Source organism: Aethalodelphis obliquidens, unplaced genomic scaffold (assembly GCF_003676395.1).
Source record: "Aethalodelphis obliquidens isolate GAN/ISIS:26980383/991018 unplaced genomic scaffold, ASM367639v1 scaffold61, whole genome shotgun sequence".
NCBI classification, from domain to species: Eukaryota; Metazoa; Chordata; class Mammalia; order Artiodactyla; family Delphinidae; genus Aethalodelphis; species Aethalodelphis obliquidens.
In genome coordinates this window covers 3,995,114-4,019,496 of record NW_020838005.1, presented here as the reverse complement: position 1 = coordinate 4,019,496, position 24,383 = coordinate 3,995,114, and the positions used below count along the sequence as shown (strand labels likewise).

The 24,383-nt window shown below is 50.1% G+C and overlaps 1 protein-coding gene across 4 annotated transcripts in view; it reads right to left on the bottom strand.

Moving 5' to 3' along the window:
- Positions 1–23,221, bottom strand: part of SCARA3 (scavenger receptor class A member 3) — a 41,994-nt gene extending 18,773 nt beyond the window's left edge. The window contains exons 1-5 of one of the 4 annotated variants that reach the window (XM_027088066.1): positions 22,936–23,221; positions 11,159–11,226; positions 2,800–2,901; positions 1,456–1,575; positions 58–156 (exon numbers count right to left, since the gene is read on the bottom strand). In XM_027088066.1, the coding sequence (XP_026943867.1) occupies positions 58–156; positions 1,456–1,575; positions 2,800–2,901; positions 11,159–11,177 (340 nt within the window). In that variant the 5' untranslated portion in view covers positions 11,178–11,226; positions 22,936–23,221. Of the gene's footprint in view, positions 1–57; positions 157–1,455; positions 1,576–2,799; positions 2,902–4,270; positions 4,547–11,158; positions 11,227–22,935 lie in introns of those variants that run through there. The other 3 variants (XM_027088069.1, XM_027088067.1, XM_027088068.1) reach the window with 3 other exon arrangements.
- Between the last annotated feature and the right edge of the window lie 1,162 nt (positions 23,222–24,383).

Below are 24,383 nucleotides of genomic sequence, written 5' to 3'. Positions count from 1 at the left end.
CAAGTAATATCGGCCTTCTGTCACGGTCACTAGCACATCTGGACACTGGACACTCACCCAGCCCTTGGAGATTTTCCTGCATAGACACAAGCTTCTTGTCATAAAGGGCCTGGGCCAGGGAGATGTCTTCTGAGAGAGAGTCCACTTTCCTGAAAACTGCAGGGGAAACAGAGATGAGAAAAGGGTCTTAGCTCAGAGAAACAGCAGTCGTTTGTTAAGAAGACAAACCATGTATCAGCCCCTCTGCGGCCAAAACCATTCACTCTTCTGTGGGGCTTCCCAATGGCCAGAGCCTGTCACACATCTCTTAAAAATATATACCTGTGTATCTATATATCTATAGATATAATCTTTTTATATATCTCCCTTAAGTGTATATATGTGTTTATACATATGTGGGTATATATGTGTATATTAGAATATGTAATAGTACATAAATTATACATATACATATCTAATTTCCACCCCCCTCAGATTTTAGACCTAGGATCTGACCACAGGGTAGAATGGGGACAAATAAGAAAGGAATATAAAAATAAAAATTATTCTTAATCCTATCCATCTCCGTGCCTCACCTGAGTCCCAGCTTTGTCTTTAATATCTAGTACACTGGAGCAAACAAACCTACAGGCTTCCCTTAGTAAAAAAGCTTTTTTTAAAATCTGAAGCTAAGAATGGAATGAGATTGCGGTTAAGAAACTTTCAAATTTGTTTTCACTTTTTAAACATAAATGGTGTTAGTATCCAGAGGCAGAAGCTACCTGAAACTGGCAGCTCGCCATCACCTGGGCCAGCCACCACAGTCATACAAACTGCTGAGTGTGTGAGAACCACCAAACTTCAGATCCCCGGGCCTCGCTGGCAGGACTCTGACTTAGCAGGTCTGAGGGAGACCCAGGAATTTGCATTTTAACAAATCCTGGGGGCAACCCTGACGCAGGTACACATCCAACCTCACTTTGAGAAACACAGAGGCCATGGCAAGGGCTTAGACATTGTCCGATCTGGTGATTTCAACCCTGGATGTACACCGGAAGCATCTGAAGAGCTTAGCCACTGAATTAATTCCATTATCCGAGGCGGGGGGGGGCAGGCATCCATATTTTTTTACAGCTCCCCGATGATTCTAACATGGGGCTGAAACTGGGAACTACTATCTAGTCCTAGCCTCTCATTTACCAGGAGGAAAACAGAGGTCCTGAGAGGGGAAGTGCCTTGTCAAGGCCACACAGCTAATGATTGACCAGAAGTTACGAGCTAGTCTTTGCCGTTTGAATCAGGCACTCAGAGCCCCTAGTCAGGAAGATGCTGGCTCTGGTCCATGAGCCACAGAGATGTGTGTTTGTCTTTGTAGGGGGTTTTGGCACTGAAAGGACCCCTGATGAGAAACTCCCCCCCGCAGCCCGGGGTGGAGAGCCCCGGACGGGCGGGATGCTGCTAGCAGCCTGCACTCACCCAGAGAGGCCAGCACGGCCACAGACACCAGCAGGAAGGCCAGAAAGAGGTAAAGGATCCGCACCGACGTGTGCAAAGACAGGTTCTTCTGGCAGCGGCTGCAGCGGGGCCCCGGCCGGCCTGTGGAGAGGGGGGACAAAAAGAGGCCGGTGGCAGAGGCCGCGGCTAAAGGGTCAGTTCTCCTGCTCTGGCCTGTCTCATCCCATTTTGAACCAGCCTCAGAAAGGGAGCTGTCCTGGATCCTCGCCTCTACCCACTTCACTGCCTTTTCCGGAGGTCCTAGAGCTTTTACGAATAGGCAAGACCACAGTGAGGATCTTCAGAGTACGCGCCCATCACACCATCATTCTGTCTCCACGGCTTCGTCATTCAGCCCATGGTGCAGGAAAACACCTCTTCCCGAAACATCAGCCCCCTCACAGGGCAGCCAGCCTTGTCTCACCATTGGGTGACCAACTCCTCCCGGTTTGCCTAGGACTTTCCTGGACTTTAGCACTGAGAGTCTTCTGTTCTGGGAACTCCTTGGTATTGGGCAAACCAGGATGGTTTGCCAAGACTGTCTCAGTTTTAAAGCTGTAAGTCACACATCTTGGGAAACCCCTCAGTCCCAGGCCAACCAGAAGGTGGGTCGCCAGTCCCCAAACTTTGCAGGTAACCAGAAGTTCTCCTGGAAGCCAAACGGATGATTCCAGTGTATCAGCTCGTCCTTGTTATAGAGGAAGGTTGGAAGAAGGTGCTCCTGGCGGCTCTGGGAGGTGGCCAGTGGCCAGCAGGAAAGCTGTGATGCTCCCAGCTGTGAAATTTCTAAGATGGATTCAACTTCAGCTGCACATTATGAGTACCAGGAATGTTTAAATACCCTGATGCCCATCCATGCTCCAGACCTAAAGAGATCAGAATTTCTAAGGGTCGGTCTCAGGCGTCCCCAGGTGGTTACAGTGCACAGCCGAGATTGAGAACAGCTGCTCTAACCTCTACCGAAATCCACCAAGAAGCCCTACTGCAAATAACAGTTCAGAGGGCGTTGGTTTCTCAGATCAGCCCCATGCCAAGCTGGTCCTGTGGGCCTGAGAAGGACGGGCCACTTGATGGGCATGGGATACAACGAAGGGGACAGTTCTGGGCCAGCTGGAAGAGAGGTCCTGGGGGAGATGGTCCCGGGCAGGTCTGAGGAGGAGCCCTGGAGACAGAGGTCACGTGTGTCCAACTCAGACTTCATCTGTACCGCATAACCCAGGCCCATGCAATGCTTCCAGGGAGCAGCGGGGAAGGCACAGCCAGGACTTTGAAGCCATGCGGACAGACAAGTCTGTCCCCAGCCTGGGGTCAGCCCGGAGCCCTTACCCTCCTGTGTGCACGGGAAGGACGGCATGTCCTCGTCGTCGTCGGCTGCCAGCTCCTCTTCTGTAACACACAGCGCATCTCCGTCGCCAGTGGCCGACCTCACTGTGATGGAGCCAGAGCTGTCAGACCCAGGCTGGGGAGCCACGCCCACCCCTCTCCAGCTGCCCCATTCTTTTACTGTCCCCACACCCTGTGCCCACCCCCGCCCCTGGGTCCAAGTCAGCCCACCTGAGCTCCAGGTGACCTGACAGCAAGCAGAGCAAAGAAGGATGGAGGTCAGAATCAAGTGGCTGAGGAACTGGGATGTCCCAACACCTCTGGGGGAGGAGAGTTCATGATCTCTGGCAAACTGGTAAAGACACGCAGGCCAGCCCAGGTGCCTTCTCTATCTGTGCCTTGTTCAGACCCCTGGGGTGGAGTAAGAAAAGGCTGCTTGTTCTGGCTCAGCTCCCTTCCATTCCCTGACACGCTGTAACCGAAGCAGGATTCTGCTTCTGCAGGGACAAGGGCGAATCTGGCCCCAGCACAGTCCCCGCCAAGACTCTGCATCCAGCCCAGCCGGGGGGCTTCGGAGAGGAGCTGGCAGTGTGAGGACACGGGATGGGCACAGCCTCTGCCTCACACATTGCCTTGTGCAGGACGTGCCAGGGGGTGGAAGGGACCGCGGCTGGAACAGATCTCATGCCAGAAGGCTGATGCCCTGCTCGTTCCCTGGGATCACGTGCTCTCTAAATAAGACCTAAGTGATGTATTCCCTCCTTCAGAAGATTGCTCCCATTCCCCCAGACACTGCCTAGCCCTTCCTCCTTACAAGATCTGCTCTTTTTATGAATGACCAGAAGAAAGATGTCCAGTATTGGCAGAATGAGCCGGACCTCCAAGTGGGTGTTTGAGAAATGAGGTGGTCTGCATCGAGCTGACCAGGGCTTCTGTGCTGGGAAGTCGGGGTGCAAGCTTACGATGACAACTAAATTGCCTGGCAGATAGCTGGCGGGGGGATTTTTTAAGCTACGCCTGGACATCCAGAGGCAATAAAAGAAAAGATCGATACATTTGACTACATGCTAGTAAAACAACACTTTTGCACGGCCATAAAAGCAAATGACAAGCAGGGAGAAAATATCCATAGCATACCTCACAGATGAAGAGCTAATATACCACATTTATAAAGAGCTTTTAAAAATTGAGGAAATAAAGGACCAAAAATCCTACAGAAAAATGAACAAAAGACCCAAACAGGCAATTACGAAAAGAGATACAAAAATGGCCCCTGAATAATTTAAAAGATGTCCAACTTTACTCATAAGACAAATGCAACTTAAAACGACACTGTGATAATATTTCTCACCCATCCCATTGACAAAGATGCAGAGGACAATACGCGTTGTTGGCCTAGGTGGTGGGGGGAGTTGGGGTCTGAATGCAAAATGGCCCAAAGCTTGTGGAGCGGGGGTTTAGCAGATGCATTTACCCTTCCACACAGCAACCACACTTTTATGAATTTGTCCAGAATACAGACCTCCAACAATCTGAAAATATATGTGACAAGGTTATTCATTACAGGATTACTTGTAATTACAAAATTTGGGAACTATCTAAACGTACAGCTATAGGAGATCGGTTAACACACGATGGCATGTATACACGCAATGGGCTCAGTGCAACTATACAAATGAATAAGGAAATCTCTATTAACCGATGTGGAGTCGTTTCCAAGAGATATTAAATGAAAACAGCCAAGCAGCACATATGGTATGTCACTTTTTTGTAAGAAAGAAGGGAAAATAAGAAAACACGCATATATCTACTTATCATTAAAAGAAGATAAACAGGAAAAGTAAACTGAAAAACAATGAAGTTGTTTTCTACAATGGATGCGGTGGGGGAAAGGGATATACGAAGGAGTCACAGTTCTCTGAATATAATTTTTTTGTATAGTTTGACTTCTGAAAACATGTTAATATCTTACATATTCAAAAAATTCAATTTTATTAATAAAAAATACTTGGAACTAAATAAGCGTTGCTTGCTTGAATAAATACAATAAACATACTACGTGGGGGAAAAAAAGGAAAGAGGAACTAATCTAAGTAAATTATGACACAGTTTGGACTCTGTAATCTCAGTCTAGGATGTGATAACATAGGATTGGGGAAGAAGTGCAAACAAATCTTGAACTTTTAAAGCAATTTTATTTCTTGGTGTAGCATGGGTAAAGCAATTCCAAAGTTATTTTACATTAATTCAAGATTCAGCAAATAGAGTAAATGCATTGATGTGGTTTGGACCCAGGGTTCTCACTGTGAAAAAAGGGATGCAGAAATATACAACGGGAGAGACAAATAAGAACCCCTTGGAGCTGGACTGAAATTTGAAGGTATCAGTGGGAACTAGTAATTTCTAAAATATGTTTATGTGTGTACATATTTGTTTATGTTCATATATAGGCATAGATGCATCTATATTTGTAGCTATGTGTGTGCATATAAATTTGTTTGTTGAAAGGTCCAGGAAGCAAAGACACCAAAATAGCCCTGAACACCCCTAGCAATCCAGTTGGTCTCTAATACCATTTCCCACTAAAAGGAACCCAGGCTTCTTAAAGAAATGGCTGATTTTAGGGTTGGGGCAGAGGGTAGGTAGAAGATGAATCTAGAACACCTTGCTATTTCAGAAATTAAGGGAATGCTCAAAAAAAAATGATAGGGGCATATGAAAAAGAAATAGAAACCAGCCTGAAGATGCCCCCACTGGCCAAATCTGGGACAATTTGAGCACTAAAATAATTAAGTATAATAATGAAATTACAAGTCATTGAAGAAACAGGAATCCATACCAATGATAGACAGACAGACAGGTAGGGAGAAGGGAGGGCTCTTCTTACTGCTGGAGTTGGGACTGCAATCATCATGATAAAGGCCAGATCATGTTAGAACCATGAGTGGACGCCACCTCTTGGGAAAATTTTGATGAAGAACAGTATATATGTATGCTTACGTATAAGCCTTTATCCATGGCCTTAAACTGTCTGCTTACAGACTACTTATTAGTTGCAAGGGAGGAAAAAACCCAGTAATTACATAGTGGGGAAATCAGGCAACGCTGACCAGCACACACCATCATTTACGTAAGTTGCTGGCCAAGGGTGCATAACCACAATCGAATCATGAAGAAACATGAGAAAAACACAATGTAAGCATTGTATTTTTAAAAGTTGGGGGGGGCTGTATTTTTCAAAAATATTAGAGTCAAAAAAGACAGTTGAAAGGTGAAGAGACATGACAACCAAATGCAATCCTTAATGTTAAGCTAGAGCCTGCTAGAGCCTGGAGGGAAAAGAAAACCCATCGAGGTTACTATCTGATCAACCAACATCGGGATACATATGGTACATTAGATAAAGAACTGAAGCACATTCATGAAGTTCATAATTGTACCCTGATCATATTCCTGTTCTTAGGAAATCCACACTGAAATATTCAGAAGTAAAGAACCATGATGTATGTAACTTACCCTCAAGAGCTTCAGGAAAAATTTATGTGTCTGTGTGCATATGCAATAAGTGTGTGTATGGATAATACCGCAGTGAAAATCCTTATACGTAAAATGTTATGCACATATAGGGCTTTATTTAGACAGTTTTCTAAAAGTGAATTGACTGGAGCAGATTGTAAGAACATTTTAATGTTCTAGAAACCAATGAACAAACTGACATCTAGAAAGGGCACACAAATGACACTTCCACCCACACAGCATACGAATATATACTGATATACTAGTCCTTCCCCAATGAGTCTTATAAAAAATAAATGTCTTTATGAGTTTAACTCAAAGAATCTCCGTATTTTATTTTGCACATTTAAGAATTATTCGTGAAATGGAACATTTTCAAGTGCTTACTAACCATGCCTTTCCACGAATTAACTATATGTAGCCTTTGCCCATTTTTCTGTTGAACTGTTCATTTTTCTTTTCACAGAAGGTTTTGATGAGAACATAACCTATCATCGTGTGTCTTGCAGATGTTTCATTATATTTATTTCTGAAAATTGTTAAAGCTTGTGTGTGCATAGCTTTGGGGCCACCATAATGCACTCCAGGGGGTGGGGAGGTGTGGAAGGGCATTCATATTGTAGCCCCTGATTAAACAGTGGATCCTGAGGGGTCTGTGTTCAAAACTCTTTCTTCCAGAGGGCATTTCCTAGACTTTTGCCAGGTGCCAGGAGAGCTACCGATCTGGGATCACTGTGGTTTGATTCCTTAGATTGGATCACCCAAGTGTGCACATAGAATATATACTAGATCCCCAGACCAGGTGAGGGCAAGCCTGTGTTAACCCAGCACCGCCCCCCTCCCCTCACCTGGCTTGTCTGGAGATATCCCATTTCCTTGTCAGCTCTCTAGCAGGTAGATTTCGCATCTAGCCTCTTTCCCTTCCCCTCCCCCCTTTTCAAGGAGCAGACTGGCTGGGGTGAGACTCAAAATCATTAACCACAGGTCTGGGCGCTGACCAAACAGTAGGAAGACCATGGCCCATCAGAAAACAATGGGGCCAAAAAAAAATAATAACCCCAACCAGAATGGCTGTCCCAGGGTGACAGCACCTGGAAGCAGCATCTTCTAGGGTTGGAGTTTTATGCTGTGAGGTCTTTGGTTCAGCAAAAGTCCACAAGTGCCCCTTGTGCCTCTCACAGCCTTGTCTTCTCCTGCACCCAAGACTAGAGATTCCTAACATCCAGCTCCTGCATTTGTGGACTCGTTTGGTTTCAGTCCCTAATTTTAAGGGGTGTTTTTGGCTTGGTCCCTAGGGATTTCCCGTTTTCTTTCAACTCTAGCTATGCATTTAGCAGTTTGCTTGTAGTTTATCAGGCACTTAAACTTTATAACCCAGGAATATTTTAAGTTGGTAATGCTAGAAGTAGAAGCTCCAATTTTTGTTTTTCTTTGTTCCCTTTTTAAAAGTGATGAAGGGTTGGATCTTGCCTTGGGGCAATCTTCACAACGATGCTATAAACTTTAGAGTCGGTAGTACCACTTTCATAGGCAAAAAGACTGCGGTTCAGAGAAGTTAAGAGTGTTGCTTAACAGCACCCAGGATATGTGGTGAAGCTGAGATCTGAACTCGGAAGTCTTCTCTACCGCACCCACTCCCCACTCAGAGTAATGAGACAAGGTTCTACAAATGCTAAGAATCCTTGCTCCTGTGACTACAAGGTGAGCAGGTAGAAATGAAGGGGGCTGGGCCCAGGACTGGCCATGGTTCTCAGGTTCTCTGGCAATGACCCGGAAGCAGCCTCATTTCCCAAGTGCTGTGCTGTCGTGACCACTGTGACCTACCCGGGAGCCAAGAGGCAGAGTGTGCAAGGAATGCCCGATAAGTGAGGGCAGCCCTGAACGGGCTCAGTCGGGGAGGGACTGTGGGTAACCCCAAATGAAAGATGCCACCATCACTGCCATGAGTGCCCTCTGCTTGTCCTCCAGGTCACGACTTACATGTCGCCTCCTAGCAGCCCTCCCTGAGCTCCCAGACTGGAGGAAGTCTCTTGCTCGTTACACATTCTTCCACGTGGTCTGTATTTTCCCTTTGTGGAATGCAGTATACCTGTTATTATTTATCCGACAGCTCTCTTCCTCAGTGTCTAAGATCTGAGGGTAGGGACTGTGTCTGTCTTTTTCTCTGCTTTACCCAAAGCCCCTAGCACAGGGATTGGCACAGAGAAGTGCTCAACAAACACAATTTCGCATGGGACTATGAATGGTTTTGTGTTACCCTTCCTGGTAGGGGGTCTATGCCTGCATGTGTAATCATGGAGAAGCCCGGTGCAAAGACCAAGGTCAGCCCCCTACCCTCAGAGACTCTGAGTTAATGCGGGGGGAAGGCAGAGACCTGGGTTCATACCCTTTATCCCCACAGCTAGCCTGACAGAGAGACAGGGTGAGAAGTTATTCTCCCAGTTTTACAGATGGGGAAGCTGAGTTAGGAGGAGGAGGGTTAACTTTGAATGCCTGGCTAAAGCCACAGGGACAGCTAGTGATGAGACAGACTGGGACCTGGGACCCTTTGCTGCAGTGCTTGCACCTGGACAGAAACGTCTCCTCCAGCAATAACATACAAAGAAACTATAAGGGGCTAAAAAGAACTGCGTGCATGCACAGTTGGGGCAAGTGACGGACATAAAGATACCGAAGACCAAAAAAAAACCCCCAACTGCCACTTCTGAAGAGCCGGAAGCAAAAACAGGGTGTTGGGAGCAAAAGCAGGGTACTGCACGTGCCCCCTGCATGCAACACCACCTAAGGGGTGGGCAAAACTCCTAAGCCATCCCTCCGGCCTGCCCCATGGACACACCCCTACCCTCACCCCATATAAGAAAGAAGCTCACACCCCACCCCCGTCGGGGAGCAAGCAAGGAAACCTGTGGTTTCAGGGGCCCCAGTAAAGCCTTGCCTGAATTTCTTGTCTGGCCTCTGATCAATTTCTATTGACTGGGGAAGGCCAAGACCCCTGATCTGTAAGAGTGGCAAAGCCTCCTGAATTTCATGCTTGAGTTTCCTCTCCACAGTAACAAACTGCAGGTAGCCTCTGTCTGATACAGTTAGTGTGTTCTCGTGTGTGTGTGTATGTGTGTGTGTGTGTGTGTGTGTGTGTGTGTGTGTGTGTGCACGCTTTGGAGGAGGGTGGGTACAGTAGCAGAAGGAAGGCTGACATGACTGGTACCCTTTATACGTATCCTAAGAAATCAACCTCTTGAGCCCCGCTTTGTGTCTTAAGGCTGTCACCCTATCATCAATCTGCCAACAGTTGAAGAGCATAACGTCGCCTGGAATGTTACCAGGACTGCCGTCGCTTCCCCATAAACGAGCGCCACAGGCGAGGCGGTGCCTTCTGTGCTGTGTCAGACCAAGCCCTCGCCCTAACTAGAGGCACCCTCTCACCCCCCAGATGATTTCAGCCGGAACCACGCTGTGGGCTGTTGGATTTACCGCAGCCCCGGGGGCCCCTCAGGGAGGTATTCTTTCCACTCCTTGGAGCAGAGACTCCTCCTAGGCCTGTGTTTCTCATCTCTCTCCACCCCTGGTGGTGCCTGCGTGCCCGCCCCTGTGACTAGGCCTCCTCCCTCTTCTGGCTCCAGGGTCAATTTCATCACTTCCCTGTTTATAGCCTTTGCAGGGAATCTGGGAAGACTTAAATCAAGCAAGATGGACACCAACCTTCAGCAAACACCCCCTCGGAAAAAACACAGCTCTGTCATAACTCTGCTCTCCCACCGAGAGCCCCTAGATTGGCAGTCATTAGCAAGTGAGAATTCACCGAGACCCGTCCGATGCTTTGCGGAGCCGCCCGCGGGAAGGGGAATGATGGCCAGCGCGATCTCAGCTCTCTTTAGATGAGGGGCTTCGCAAATGTTTGGCCCTATTCCCTTTTTCCCTTTGCTGACGTCACAGCTCCATAACTCACAGCCCCACCTCTCCCCACCGTCCCCCCTCCCCGGGTCCCATCCCCAAAGAGCTCTTCTCTTTCTAATCCTTCCAACTTCCTGTTTACTAGCGCTGAGCCAAGGACCCTGGGGACCCCTAATTTACCTATGGCTGGAACGCTATAGCAACTGTTCCACTTCAGCCTTGTTCATCCGAATGAGGACATAATCCAAAGCTTTGCGAGGCTCTTAGAAGCCAAACCCTGTGCAAGCACGCACTCATTATACTCGCATTACACCAAGACTGAGCCAGTCAGAGGAAGGATGAGGAAACAGGCATAAAGAATTGAGAGGAGCTGGGCTTGAGGGACAGAGGCTATGACTGATGAGAGGATGATCGATGAGACAGGATCTGTACTCTCCCCTTGCACTGGACCAAGTGGGGTCAGCAGAGACAGGAAAAGAATTCTCCACCCCCCTCCGCATCTCCCATGCTGCCTGTTCCCATGCCTTCTGGGGCCATGTGACTGAGTGTTCCCATGCCTTCTGGGGCCATGTGACTGAGTGTTCGGTGCCCCAGCTTTCCAGAGCTTTCAGAGAGAGGGAGTGGGAAGGAAACTTACAAGTCACAGAGCCCACCTGTCATGTTACAAAGGCTGGCAGAGGTTAAGTCATCTGTCAGCTAGTTAGAGGCTCCGGAATGCCCAGGGATCTGAAGCAAGATGCAAATGCACATACAGAGCGCTTGCAGAGTTACACACACCCAGCGCAGACAGGCCACGGAGCTCGGAAAGGCCTCTTCCATCCAGGCTCAGCATCTGTTTACACGTCTGGCCTGCCAGTGGTTTGTCATCCCCATGAGGTCAGGAAATCTTCCCTCAGCCTCTTTCAGCACAGGGCTGACCTCATAGTGGGTGTTCAAAAAAGATGGGTTTACTGACCTTTTGAGAAGGCCTGCATCCTTAGTTAATTGTTAACTTCTGCCCTTTTAATTAAGAGCTCAGTTTTACTAAAAAAAAAAAAAAAAGATTAATGAATTAAAATATGGTTTAAATATGGTTTATTCTTAGAGTTCTCCCTGGCTAGGGAGTGTTGGGGAGTTCTGATGCATTGAAGATGCAAAGGCTTAAAGCAGCAGAGACTTAAAATGAATATACAGGGAGGGGCCTAATGTCTGGATTGAAAAGGAATGAAAGGCTAGGTTGGGGGCGGTGCAGCAAAATTTAGCATCTTCTTCCCCTCCCTTTCTCAGAGCTGGAACAAGGGATATGATTTTCCTCTCCTAAAGCTAAAAGGCCTCCCTGTTTTGGGGGGGTGGGTGGTGGTTAATTTTTTCCATGTGTCCAATTAATCACTTTAGAATACCACCAGCATGTTTATGGCCCTCTCAAATCAGGCTGTGGTTCCTTCCTGCATCATACGTAAACCATCCATGAAACTGAGCACTTCTTGACATGCTGAAAACTGGGAAGCACCTGCATGTCAGTGTGGGCTGCCAGGTGCCTGGAATGGTGGACGATGTCGCCACAGTTGTCTGAAAAGAGGCCACCTTTCCAGGAAGGCAGAAGTAGCCTCTGTTGCCTTCTCTCTGTCTCTCTTTGTGTACTCTTCTTTTTTTTTTTTCATTTTGCTGATTCCAGGAGAAAGGCCACTGGGACAGGAGGGGGTGGGCTTGGGAAAGGGCACCGGCAAAGCTAGGGTAATGCCTGGAACCTTAAATATTCAGGAAAACCCCTCTCTTGAGACAAGCCTGGGACAGCCTGCTGCTCTGGGTAGCAAACATCGAAGACTCTGTGAGCCAGTTTCGGCCTCCCCTGTTCCAGAGGCCCCAAGGGACTGGAGCTGTCATGAGGGAGCATTCTCATCCCTGTCATGAAGAAGCCAGGCCCATGAATGACCTACTGGGGGCACCGCCGGGCCCCACTCTTCAGCTAGCGATCTCTACCCAAATTCCAGGCAGTGAATTAAAAAAAAAAAAAAAAAAATTAGCCTTCGAAGACAGCGCTGCAAGCCCAGACTCATAAAGTAGTGGCAACCACCGGAGACTTGAAAGAACCTCTGTTTCTCCCATACCTATGGTCACATTCTCCAACTCAAATATCAGAAAGGCCGCCACAAGGGAACTCCCTTGCTCTTTTCAAGCCTCAGCTCCCACAGAGCCGCGTTGTAGAGAGTTTGATTTGAAGGTGCCAGAGTCGGCACATGGCTGGGCATGACTTCTGGCTCTGCTGGGGCTGAGCCGGGTTCACTCGTCCCTCTGGAGGTGGAAAATAGCCCCGACCTGTTCACCAACTGCTAACTCAACCGTGGTCGCAGAGTCCAGCTTTCGGTTGACTGAACATGTGGTGTTGATTCACTCTTTAGCCTTTCAGGGACTGCAATCTTCCGTCAGAGTCAGCAAGTGGGGGAGAGATTCGAGGAACTGAAGAAAAGGTCTTTCTCTGGGAACTTCAAGGAACATATTTTGATGATTATCTTCTACAGAGTTCACAGAGTGGGTTTTCAAAACAGCCAATTGGGTCAGTAAAAATAAAGTTTTCGGAGTCTTCTCAGGAGCCAATGCTATATTTAAAGTTGCAGAATAATTGTAGTTTATGGTCGGAGAATGCTATAATTAAGGTGGCAAAACTGTTTTCATTGGAACCCTTCTGCCATGACCCCCTCCCCACAGGCTTCCGCTGAGGGTACGTTTATATTCGGATGGGAATCAGTCTGTCCCTCTCTGCTCTGATGATCTGGTCCTTCCCTTTCAGATTCTCCTGCTCGGCAAGGTGTCGTGATTTGCTCCCCTGTGACTGTCGCCTCTTTTCTGCTCCTTCATTCCTAAAATCCACATTCGATGCTCTTGGGACAGGCATTTCCTCTCCTTGCTGCCACCTCTGCCTGTATCCTCAGGGCCAGCCCCCAGCCCCCAGCATCTGCTGTCTTCCACGGTTCCTGTAACCACAGAGGTTGTGGGCGATCTCCCTCTTTATCCTAAATGACTTTCCTCCCCTTTCTTGCCCTCAGTATTCTAACTGGGGCACTCGTGGCATTTGAGTGGCACAGGTCTCCATTAGACAGGATTTACCCACGCCGAGCAGACATCTGGCGTTCTGACCCACTGAATGCCAGTAGCAATCCCTGGTTATCTGCGACGACTCCAAATGCCAACCCGTACTCGTGGGTTCCACGTCTGCGGATTCAACCAACCGCGGTTAGAAAATATTTGGAAAAAAATTTCCAGAAAGTTCCAAAAAGCAAAACTTGAACTTGCTGAGTGACCAGCAACTATTTACATAGCATTTACAGTGTATTTACAACCATTTACATTTACACTGGCATTTACAGTGTATTAGGTGTAATAACTAATCTAGAGATAATTTAAAGTATATGGGAAGATGTGTGTGGGTTATATGCAAATACCATGCCATTTTATATAAGGGGCTTGAGTATCCTTGGATTTTGGTATCCGTGGGGGACCCTGGAACCAATCCCCTGCAGATATAGAGGGATGACTGTACCCCTTCAAGGGGTTGTATAACCTCTATTTGAGAAGAGAACCCCGGCTATTCACTCAGTACAACAGACCTTAACCGTCCCCCATCACATACACAATGGTCTCCTCTGTGGAGACAGCAGCTCCTCCATCGATCCTGAACCCCACAAACCCAGTAGGGTGGGAGGGGTGGGAATCATGAGTTTCTTGATCTTGATTGTTACCTCTGGGCCTTCAAACCCCTCACTCTCTGCTCTTCACCACTTCCAGTCATGCATTCCCTCGCAGGGGATTCCCCTTCCCCTCTCTGGGCTCCGTGTGCAAAATAGTGAGAATACCATCTCCTGCACAGAGCTGCTGTGAAAATGAGACAGCATACAAAAAGTACCTGGTACACAGTAAGTACTTGATAAACGGTAGCAACAGCCATTTTTATTAGGATTGTTTTTCTATCCTGTTTGAATTGCTGCTGTCATTTCTCTCTCTTTCCTAATGCCTGTCACTCTCAGGACCAATTTCCAACTTTCAAGAAGTTCAGTTTTCAAAAACACGTCCTACAGAGCACTAGTTCAAAATATTCTTTGTGAAAAGGGGTTCTTTGATCAAGTAAATCTGGAAAATGCTGCATTTTCCATCACCCTCTCGAGACTTGCATTAACATAGTACAAACTTTGAAAAGTTCTGCAAAAAAAGCCCATCTCTATCTGTGTTTAATTCTGTGTTTCTCAAACTTATTTCACCGTAGAATTTCTTGCCATTCTTGAAAACAATGATCTATTAAATCCAATGGAACTGGCAGTCAGAGGTGCACCCACATTGGGGAATACTGTTCTGGATAAGTGCACCACCTGGATTCAATGATTTCTTCATCCTGTCTCCCGCCACCAGCTTTAATGGAGGGAACATGTTGAAAGCCCACTGGGTCTCTAGACCGCAGGGCTCCTTGACCTGGAATCTGTAGGTCTCATCTCCACATTGGCCGCAGCTCAGCCTGCACATCCTCTGGGGTAAGCCTAACTGCTGTTCTGTCTGCATGATCGCAAGCTCCCTTCTTGCACCCTCTCCCGCTGTTTTTCCTAATCCCCTGCACTAAGTCTTTATACTCCTGCTTCTCGCAGGCAGTCAGTCTGGACCCCAGGATCACCTTCGGCTCCCGGGAGCCTTTAGCTTTCTCTCCTGGCCCTGGTGCCTTTCACTCCCCAGGCCTTTCTCTCTGCACTGCACTGGGGACCCAGCCCCATGGGGGCATGTCAGACACTGGTGTGTCTCTGTCCCCGGTCAGATCTTCCCATCTGCATCCTCACCCACTATTCCTCTTCTTCTCAGCCCACCTCATGCTCCAAAGATGAGCTCACCACCTCCCTTTCTGAAAAGATCAAACGCATTAGGTTTAAGCTCGTCATCTTGCCCTAACTTCCTCCAGGTGCCTACCCCTTAAACCCAGTGTAGATGAGGGTGTGTGGAGATGGGCCCTCGTGCCCTGGGAGCACAGTGTGACTCTATTTCCAAACTTCATTTTTTTTCGACTGAAGTACAGTTGACGTACAATATTATATAAGTTACAGGTGTACAGCATAGTGACTCACAACCTTTAAAGTTTGTATTCCATTTATAGTTACTATAAAACACTGACTGTATTCCCTGTGCTGTACAATATATCTTTGTAGCTTGTTTTATACAAGTAGCTTGTACCTCTTCACCTCCTACTCCTGTCTTGCCCCTCCCCCCTTCCCTCTCCCCACTGGTAACCACTAGCTTGTTCTCTATATCTGTGAGTCTGTTTCTTTTTTGTTATAGTCACTAGTTTGCTGTATTTTTTAGATTCCACATATAAGTGATGTCATTACAGTATTTGTCTTTCTCTGACTTATTTCACTCAGCATAATACCCTCCGAGTCCATCCATGTTGCAAATGGCAAAGTTTCATTCTTTTATATGGCTGAGTAATATTCCATCGTGTATATATGTGTGTGTGCATATGTATATATATGTACCACATCTTCTTTATCCATTCATCTGTTGACAAGACACCTAGGTTGTTTCTTTATCTTGACTATTGTAAATAATGCTGTTACGAACTTTGGGGTGCATATATCTTTTTGAATTAGTGGGGTTTTTTCAGATATATACCCAGGAGTGGAATTTCTGGATCATATGGTAGCTCTATTTTTAGTTTTTTGAGGAACGGCCATACTGTTTTCCATAGTGGCTGCACCAATTTACATTCCTGTCAGAAGTGCACAAGGGCTCCCTTTTCTCCATGTACTCACCAACATTTGTTATCTGTGTTCTTTTTGATGACAGCCAAACTTCAAAAGAGCATGCCTTTTCACTCAGCAACCCCCTTCTAGGAATTTTTTCTAAGGGAATATGTATACCACTTGGCAAAGATGGAGATGTAAAGATTATCACTGCGTGCTATGATAAACCTGAGGATAAATGTATATACCTTAAATGCCCATTGATAAGGGATTGGTTAAAGAAATTATTGTAAAGCCATACTATGGAATATTATGCAGCCAATAAAAAGAATGCAGATCTATACTTACTGCCTAGGGAAGATATCTAGGTTCTATTGCTGAATTTTATAAATACATACATAGAATAAGCCATGTTATTAGTAGTATAATCTTACTTATGTGAAAAAAATCCATGTGCAAATAGACACTGAAGGATATCTGGAAGAACTCTCTTCCAAATCTTGTCAATTATCTCTGAGGGGTAGGAGTTCAGGTGAGTGCGATTTTGTTTTTTTTCCTTTTCTGAATTTTTCAAAATTTTTATAATGGGGATATATGGTAAAAAGATTAAATGCAACTAGGAATGCAAAGAGCCTATGTCTACATCCTTCCTGGGGCCCCCATAAAGACAGCTTTTCTTCTTTTTAAAAAAATATTTATTTATTTATTTAGGGTGCTCTGGGTCTTAGCTGCTGCATGTGGGATCTAGTTCCCTGAACAGGGATCGAACCCGGGCTCCCTGCATTGGGAGCGTGGAGTCTCACCCACTGGACCACCAGGGAAGTCCTAGCCTTTCTTCTTTCTACAGCAAAGCTCAGCCACTCCTATCTCCTTCATCCCTGGCCCCCATCTCCCCTTCTCTTCTCTCCCTCCACCTTCCAATGGGCAGGCCAGCACCACCTTGAAAAACCATTGACACCTGGCCCCGCTTCTTACTTCAACTCCTTAGCTCCCTTTTCCTGAAACTTCTCTAACACAAGGTCTTCCTGTGCCTTTGCCTCAAATCCACCCACTCCCCTCTAGGTTTCTGCAGCCTACTTTTTTCAGAATCAAATAACCCTTAGCTAAGCCTGTCCATCAACAGTCACACTGTTGACCATTTTCTCCTTCTTGGAACTTTCTCCTCTTGGTTTCCATTACATTACATCCTCCTTCTCCCCCGGTGTCCCCAACCGCTCCTCTTGGCTGTTACAGCCTCATTTTCTTCTTCCCTCATTGCTTTCTCTGAAAGTAGAGATTTCCCAACATGGGGGAAGGGCATTAGAGAAGTAGCAACCAGGCCATCTCCTGACAAACCCTTCTAGGGCTTCTCCAAAGTCAACAGGAGTCAACAGGACACAGCTGGAGTCCTTGGCGTGGCACTCACGGCCTCCCGGTCCTGTGGCTCCCTGCATTTCTCTGCCAACCCTCAGTCTCCAGGCAAATCTCTCTCCCATCACCGGTGAACACACCCAATGACAGTGCCCAGCTTTCACCAACATGCTTCCTGCTCCTGCTGTCTCTTGGATGACCCCATCCAAATCGTCTTCACCCTCTCCTCCTCCCTAAAGCCTTCCCGACCTGCCCCAACTTAAAAGGCTCTTTCTTTCTGGGGATTCCTATGCAATCTACTGTATATACCACTCCCTGGTTCCTTCACATCATCCCCCTTGCTTACTTGGTTCTCTTCTTTTTTTTTTTTTTTTTTTTGCGGTACGCGGGCCTCTCACTGTTGTGGCCTCTCCCATTGCGGAGCACAGGCTCCAGACGCGCCGGCTTAGCGGCCATGGCTCACGGGCCCAGCCGCTCCGCGGCATGTGGGATCTTCCCAGACGGGGGCACGAACCTGTGTCCCCTGCATCGGCAGGCGGACTCTCAACCACTGCGCCACCAGGGAAGCCCTGGTTCTCTTCTTAAGTGTGTATGTTTTGTCTCCACCGGAGGGCATCCTTGCTCCCCTTTAGACTAGCCGCTTCCTCCCCCAAAGTAGGTATTGATACATGTTTGCTGACTGAAAGGTGTGAGGCAACATCCCAGAATAACCACTATTTAACCTGGGTTCGGTTGGATGTGAAGGCATCCCGTCTGCACCTTAAAGGAGTGTCTGCAGGTCTCCAGCTAGACGTTTAGGACACTGTCGGGTAAGGGTCTGGGGCTCAGAGGATTAAATCCGGTATCATCAGCCTGTCCCGTGTATCACATCCTTGAGACTAGGTGGGACTGTTCAATGAATGGGAGTCCACGGCTGAGATCACAGACTCTTCCAGAGGTGGAGCAGCAAAGGAGGAGAGACGGGAAAAGGACCAATAACACCCAAACTGTCTCCTTGGGACCTCTCTTATGCACTTACCACTTTCAGACTTTTTTTGAATGATTTGGGCACAAGTTGTAAGTGTCCCAGGAAAGGGTGCGCTCCTGGAGAGAAAGGACAGTGTCCAAACTCTAAGCCCTTCTCTGCATCTTTTTTGGCCGTTAGACAGACATAGACACACAAGCCCGGGCACTTGGCAGTTGGTAAAAAAAAAAAAAAACCTGCTGGTTAAATAGAAGCACGAATCTTTACCAAATACCTGTGTTAGGTTCTGGGGACACCATGGGGTGTCCTTGCCTTTAAGGACTTCAGCCCAGTGGGGGACTCAGATGTAACCACTGAACAAATATAATGGACACCTCCTAAGTGCCAGGCCTTGTGCAAGAGTGAGACAAGAAAAAGGCAGCCAGGGTCCTCACACTCATGAAACTCACACTTGGATACTACCCTGTGGGCATTACAGTCTTAGTCTGGGGGAAAACTGTGGATAGATAGACAGATAGATAGAAATATACATACCGGGCTTCCCTGGTGGCGCAGTGGTTGAGAGTCCGCCTGCCGATGCAGGGGACACGGGTTCGTGCCCTGGTCTGGGAAGATCCCACATGCCGCGGAGCGGCTGGGCCCGTGAACCATGGCCACTGAACCTGCGCGTCCGGAGCCTGTGCTCCGCAACGGGAGAGGCCACAACAGTGAGAGGCCCACGTACCACAAAAAAAAAAAAAAAAAAAAAAGAAAGAAATATACATACCCTCACAAAAGGAAAAACATTAGAGGAGAATGTCAGAGCTGGAAAGAACTTCAAAGAACATACAGTCTACTTGCAGATGAGACTGAGGGCCAAGGAGCACCAATGACTTCATCATAGTTACAAAGTGACAAAGCTGGTGTGTGACAGGGCTAGGCTCAACCTTGGGCTCAGTGCTCACCACACACACACAGACACACACACACACACACTAAGTTAAACATGATCAAAACACAGACAGTGAATATATGAGTGACACAGTCCATCATGCTGCTGTACTTGCCAACTCTGTACTTGTAACACCCAGCACAGCTGCCTGCCCTTCACGAAAACTGCCAAGCTGTCCACCAACATCTATTGAGAACTAGAATTCTTTGTCCTCGCTCCCAAATTAGTTTTAGGTGGGAGTCTTCAGTTATTAAAATCACCCCAGCTGGATGGCAAGGTGACCAGCTTGTGTGTGTGCGTACGCGCGCACGCGTGTGTATGTGTGTCTGTCTGTCTGTCTGTTTGGAGCTGATCTCCAACATCTGAGCCCCAGGGCACCCCTCGTCCGCATCAGGCCACTTATTGGCTCTGTGCACCTTTGCTGTGTCGGCCCCTTCTAGTCGCAGGCCCCCTCCAGTGTCCCGAGGTCTGGGGATGGAGGTCAGGCTTCCAAAAGGGACGCAGTCTGCACATTCACGAGTGGATATATCCCCCCCTGCCAAGTTGCAAGAGGTAGATTTTCCTAGGATCACACTGCTGTTTTCTGAGACCCCCTGCTCTCCTGCCCGCCCTTTGCCTGTGGGCTGTGGGCACTGCTCCCCGATTCCGTGGGGAGGGGTCATTTCCCACAGGTTTGGGGAACAGCAGGGTGTGGCTCTGCCCGTCCATGGCAGCTGAGGCCAAGTCTCCCAGGGACATAGTGGCCCATGAGGTAGGCCCACTTCCAAGCATCTCTTTACCAAGTCACTTCTGCTCCCTACGTGGCTCTCAGGCCCGGAGCTCCCGGGCTGAGTCACAGTGCATCAGAGCAAGATGGTTCTCAGGGACCACCCAGCAGGGGAACGAGGCCCAGAGAGGGAAACACTGACCAGAGCCTCACGTGGGGCCAGGACTAGAGCCTCTGTCCTTGACTCTCAAATCAGTCATCTTCGCAGGGAACCAGGCCGCTTCTGGAGGGGTGACTCACATGTCTGGGAGGGGATCTCACAACAGGATCCTCTCGCTGGAGATGTGGGAACAATTCCACAGGTGGCTGTTAATGGCCCAGACAAGCCAGTGGGCAGCTCCAAGGTGGGCCCATCACCAGGGGCTGGTGGCAGCTGCGTGCCCCTCAGGTGTGAGAGGGGCTGGACCCGGAGCTGGGCCCTGCTTGCATCAAAAGATGCAGCTGCCTGGGAGGCCCGGCTGCCAGCCAGTGGGCAGGTGGGCAGGAGGCGCCTCAGGGTGGAAACAGCTTGGCTGGCAGAGCGGGCCCTGGCGCCTGGCCACTGGTGGCAGCGCGCCTTAGCAGACCTGTTTTCTTGTTTAAGTATCGTCCCCGCCAACCTCCACAAAACATAACATCACCGTGTTTTGCTTTGAGCGGGGATAGTGAACCTTTGCCAGCAGATGTGCTTCTCAGATTGGTGCGGCCCTCGGAGGACAGTCTGAGGCCAGCTTCCCCTGGGGAAGGCCATCCTGGAAGGGGCAGCCCACTCTTCTGGGCACTTTATTTTTTTCCACGTGGGTAAAAAAAATCCTGATTCTTCACACTCCACAGATGCCCCCAAGGTCAAATACTGCCTGCCTGCCCTGGCTTTTCCATCTCAGGTAGGGGGGGTGGCTCTTCCTGGCCCCCGGGGAGGATGAGGGGAGACCCTGCAGGGAGGTGGGCTGGGAATCAACCCCGCCTTCCCCGCAGCTCTGCGGCCTGGGCCCTGGGAGGTTATAGAAGATCCTAGAAGGTTTCCCAAAAGTGGAGGAAAAACACACAAGAGCTGCCCTGAAGGCGTCAGCGGACAGGAATTCGGCCCCAGGTGGTGGTGAGGCTGCCCTCTGAGGGAAAAGGAGGGAGAGGGGCAGGACTTGGGTTTCTTGCTCAGAGCCCATAGCCTCCCAGTCAGCAGGCCAGGAAGACGCTGGGACCCGACGACCTGCTTCAGCCGGTCCTCCTCACAGACCTCCTCTCAATACCTGTTCACACCAGCTCCTTCCTCCGCCACTTAGAGGAGTCGCATTGCCTCGCTGAGTTTCAGAAAGGCGGGCCGTGTGTTCCTGACTCCCTTCCCAGGAGCTGGGTGTCTCCTCCGTTTCAGGGGACTTCGGCCCCGCCTGGCTTTTCCCCGGTCTGTTTTCCCCCAAAGAGCTCTTCTGGAATGTTGGCGGAGCCAAACCACTTTGAGAATGTGCAGCCTGTTACCATCACCATCAAGGTCCAGAGCGGCGTGGGCCCCAAGCCTGTGGTGAGATGTGGCCTCAGACCTTTCCAGAGGCTTCTGGTAATGACCTGCCCCAGGACCACTGCACAGATGTGGTAGCTGAGAGCAGGAACCTGGTGAGTGAGGCTCCTCTCTGCTGCTAAGGGAACTCCCTGGGGCTGATGATAACTTGCTTGCCTCATCCCAGATAGATCAAGACGTGGTGAGGCCACCGGGAAGCACAGACAGAGGGACCAGAGGCCGGAGGGAAGGAAGAGGGATGTATGCATTAGCAAGCACACTGGCCTGGAAGTCAGGAACCCTGGGCCGGTCCCCCTGACGAGCCGTGAATCTCAAGTAAGTCCCTTCTCTCATCCACAGTCTCAGCAATGTAATTTGCGGGGCCCAGTGCAAAATAAAACTGCTGGGCTCCCTTGTTAAAAAATTATTAATAATTTCCAGACAGCGGCAGCAGAGCACTGAACCTCATGTGGTGCCCTGGGCCCCTGGGGGACTGCACAGGTGACACACCCATGAGGCTGGTCCTACCTGCTTGGGCCTCAGTTTCCGCAACTATACAACATGGAGGCTGTGATCCATCAGAGGTTTACCCGTGGAGCCTTTTCTTCACAGGAACCCTCAAACCCTTCTATGCAAATGAAGTGGCTTCGCCAACGCCAACGCCACCTGACGGCACAGCGGAAAGCCCTGCGGATGACCCCGGAAGTCCTTTACCGTTGCAACATTCAGTTAAGCTATCTGAAGGATTATCGTAAAGCAGGTGAGGGAGCATCAAAACCCCGAAGTTCTCTGCCCCACAGTATGACTCCAAAGCCTGTTTCTCCCTTAGCCTGAGAATGACCGTGAAGACCAGGGGTGCACTCTCCTGGGCCTCGAGTAAACCAGGCCCAGGGATGAGCATCAGGGACCAAGTTTGGTTCTTGTTTCCATCCCAAGAACTGGCTGCAAGGACTACTGTCGTGATGCCCACTGGCCTGGGGAGAGCTCAGGCCTGCACCACTGATCTCCCCCTACTGCTCTGCGCCCAGGAGGTCAGAGGACGGTCAGCCAGGGTTCAGAGGTCAGGAAGAGCTGGGCCTGGGCTGAGAAACCCAGACACCGCAGGTCTCTCCTGGGGAAAGGGTGGAAGTTCCCGGAGGAGAATCCTGGGCCTGGTGCTGGGCAAAAGGCTAGGTGAGGGCCGCAGCAGCCTCTGAGATGGGTCCTCCGGATGGGGTGATGCTAGTAGAAGGTTGGGCTGGTAACATCGTTCTGTGCTGACAGGTTAAAGGGATCAGATACTTCTCTGGATTTACAACGGCTTTTCGGGAAAGAGCAATGGACGGTGAGCACATTCTGCATCCTCCCTCTCCTCTCCCTTGCCTCTGGACTTCAGGGCTCCATCCTGTCTTCCCAATACCTTTCTCCGGAGGATACGAAAGAGAAGCCCACGCACTTCCTACCGGGTGAGTTCGCCGGTCCTCGCCCGCCCTCAGAGAGAGGTGCCCACCGCGCCCGGGCAGGGTGAGGGGTCCCGCAGGGGCTCGCCTCGGAACTCCCGCGCGCGGGCGGGCTTACCTTTCATGGTCCCCGCTCCGGGGCCTCGGGAGGGCCCCGCCGGAGGCGGCTCGGCGGCCGTGCGACCCGGGCTGAAGCCGACGGGTCCCGGGAGGGCACGGATCGATAGCCCCTACGCGCCGCCCGCGGGAGTGGGGCTCGGTGCCGGAGTCACGCCGGAGCCCCGGCTGCGGAGGCGGCGCGCCGAGAGGAGGGTCCGCGGGGTCGCAGGCTGGGGGCGCCGCGCCCCGCCGCCCATGCCGCCGCCGCGCTTCCCGTGGAGGCCGGCGAGGCGAGGGTTGCGGCCGCCCCCGGCCCCGTGCGCCCGCCCTCCCTCCCTCCTCGTCACTCCTTGGGCCCCGGCCCAGATCAACTTCCTCGCTCTTTTCAAAAGTGCCGCGGCCGGGCCTCTTTGTGCCGCCGCGGGCCCCCGCGCCCCGCACGGCCCCCCCGGAGTCCCCTCGCGCGGGGAAGGCCCCGAGCCCCGCCCACCGACCGCCTCCGGGAGCCGCTGCACTGGGGATTGGGGGCGCAAGGAAGGCTCTTCCAGAGCAATCGTTCGCGCGGTGGGGGCCGCCTGGTGGCTGGGGGCTCTCGATTTTCGCCCTGGACCTTTTCGTCACCCATCTGCGGGGTAGAGGGACTGTTAAAGTGAGGATCCCCGGGTTCCGGCCCCAGCCCCTCACGTCCTCCGGACTGCCTGGGACTGTCCCCGTATTAGCACTGAAAGTCCCACATCCCTCGGTCCGGGGCGGACCCAGACGGTTGGTCAGGCCAGCTCTGCCACTCCGGGTGAGTGACCTTGGGCGGCCACTCCATGTCTCCAAGCCTCGGTTTTCTGCCGGAGAAAACTGGGCCCTGAGCGCTCCCAACTTCTGTGACTTTGTTCCTGGAGAGGCCTCTGGTATAAACAGTGACATCTGAGGGAAACGGGCCTCAGGCAAAGGAGTGGTGACTCTCTCGTCCGAGGCCCTCCTCCGGGAGCGGGAGTGTGGGGAACATTCCACACTGTCTCGGACTCTCTGAGGTTGCATCCTGTGAGGAAAGACAACAATTTAACAAGTCATGGTGCTGAGGCGTGATGGCCATGGTGGCAGGATGGGGCAGGGGGAGACGGACCACACAGTGGGGACCACCTGGCCTGGCCTCTTTCCATTGCTACGTCAGCCCCTTTCCCACATCTCCACACCTCCATGCCCCCCCCCATTTGGCCCTTGGAGTAAAGTAGGTGAGGTCAAAGGGGCAGAGAGACTTTCTCCTAAGCCTGGGAGCTGAGAAGGGGCCAAGGACAGCCCCCCCCAGCCCCCCACCCCCGCCCCATTCACAAATCCCAGCCAGTCAGAGAGGGAGATGCTCAGCTCTCTCTAATCTCCTCCCCTTCCCAATGGCAAGTTTCAGTTCAAGGAGTGCATTCTTTCTGTGATCTCAGCAGAACCTCACCATGGCCTTGAGAGAGGGAGCCAGGAACC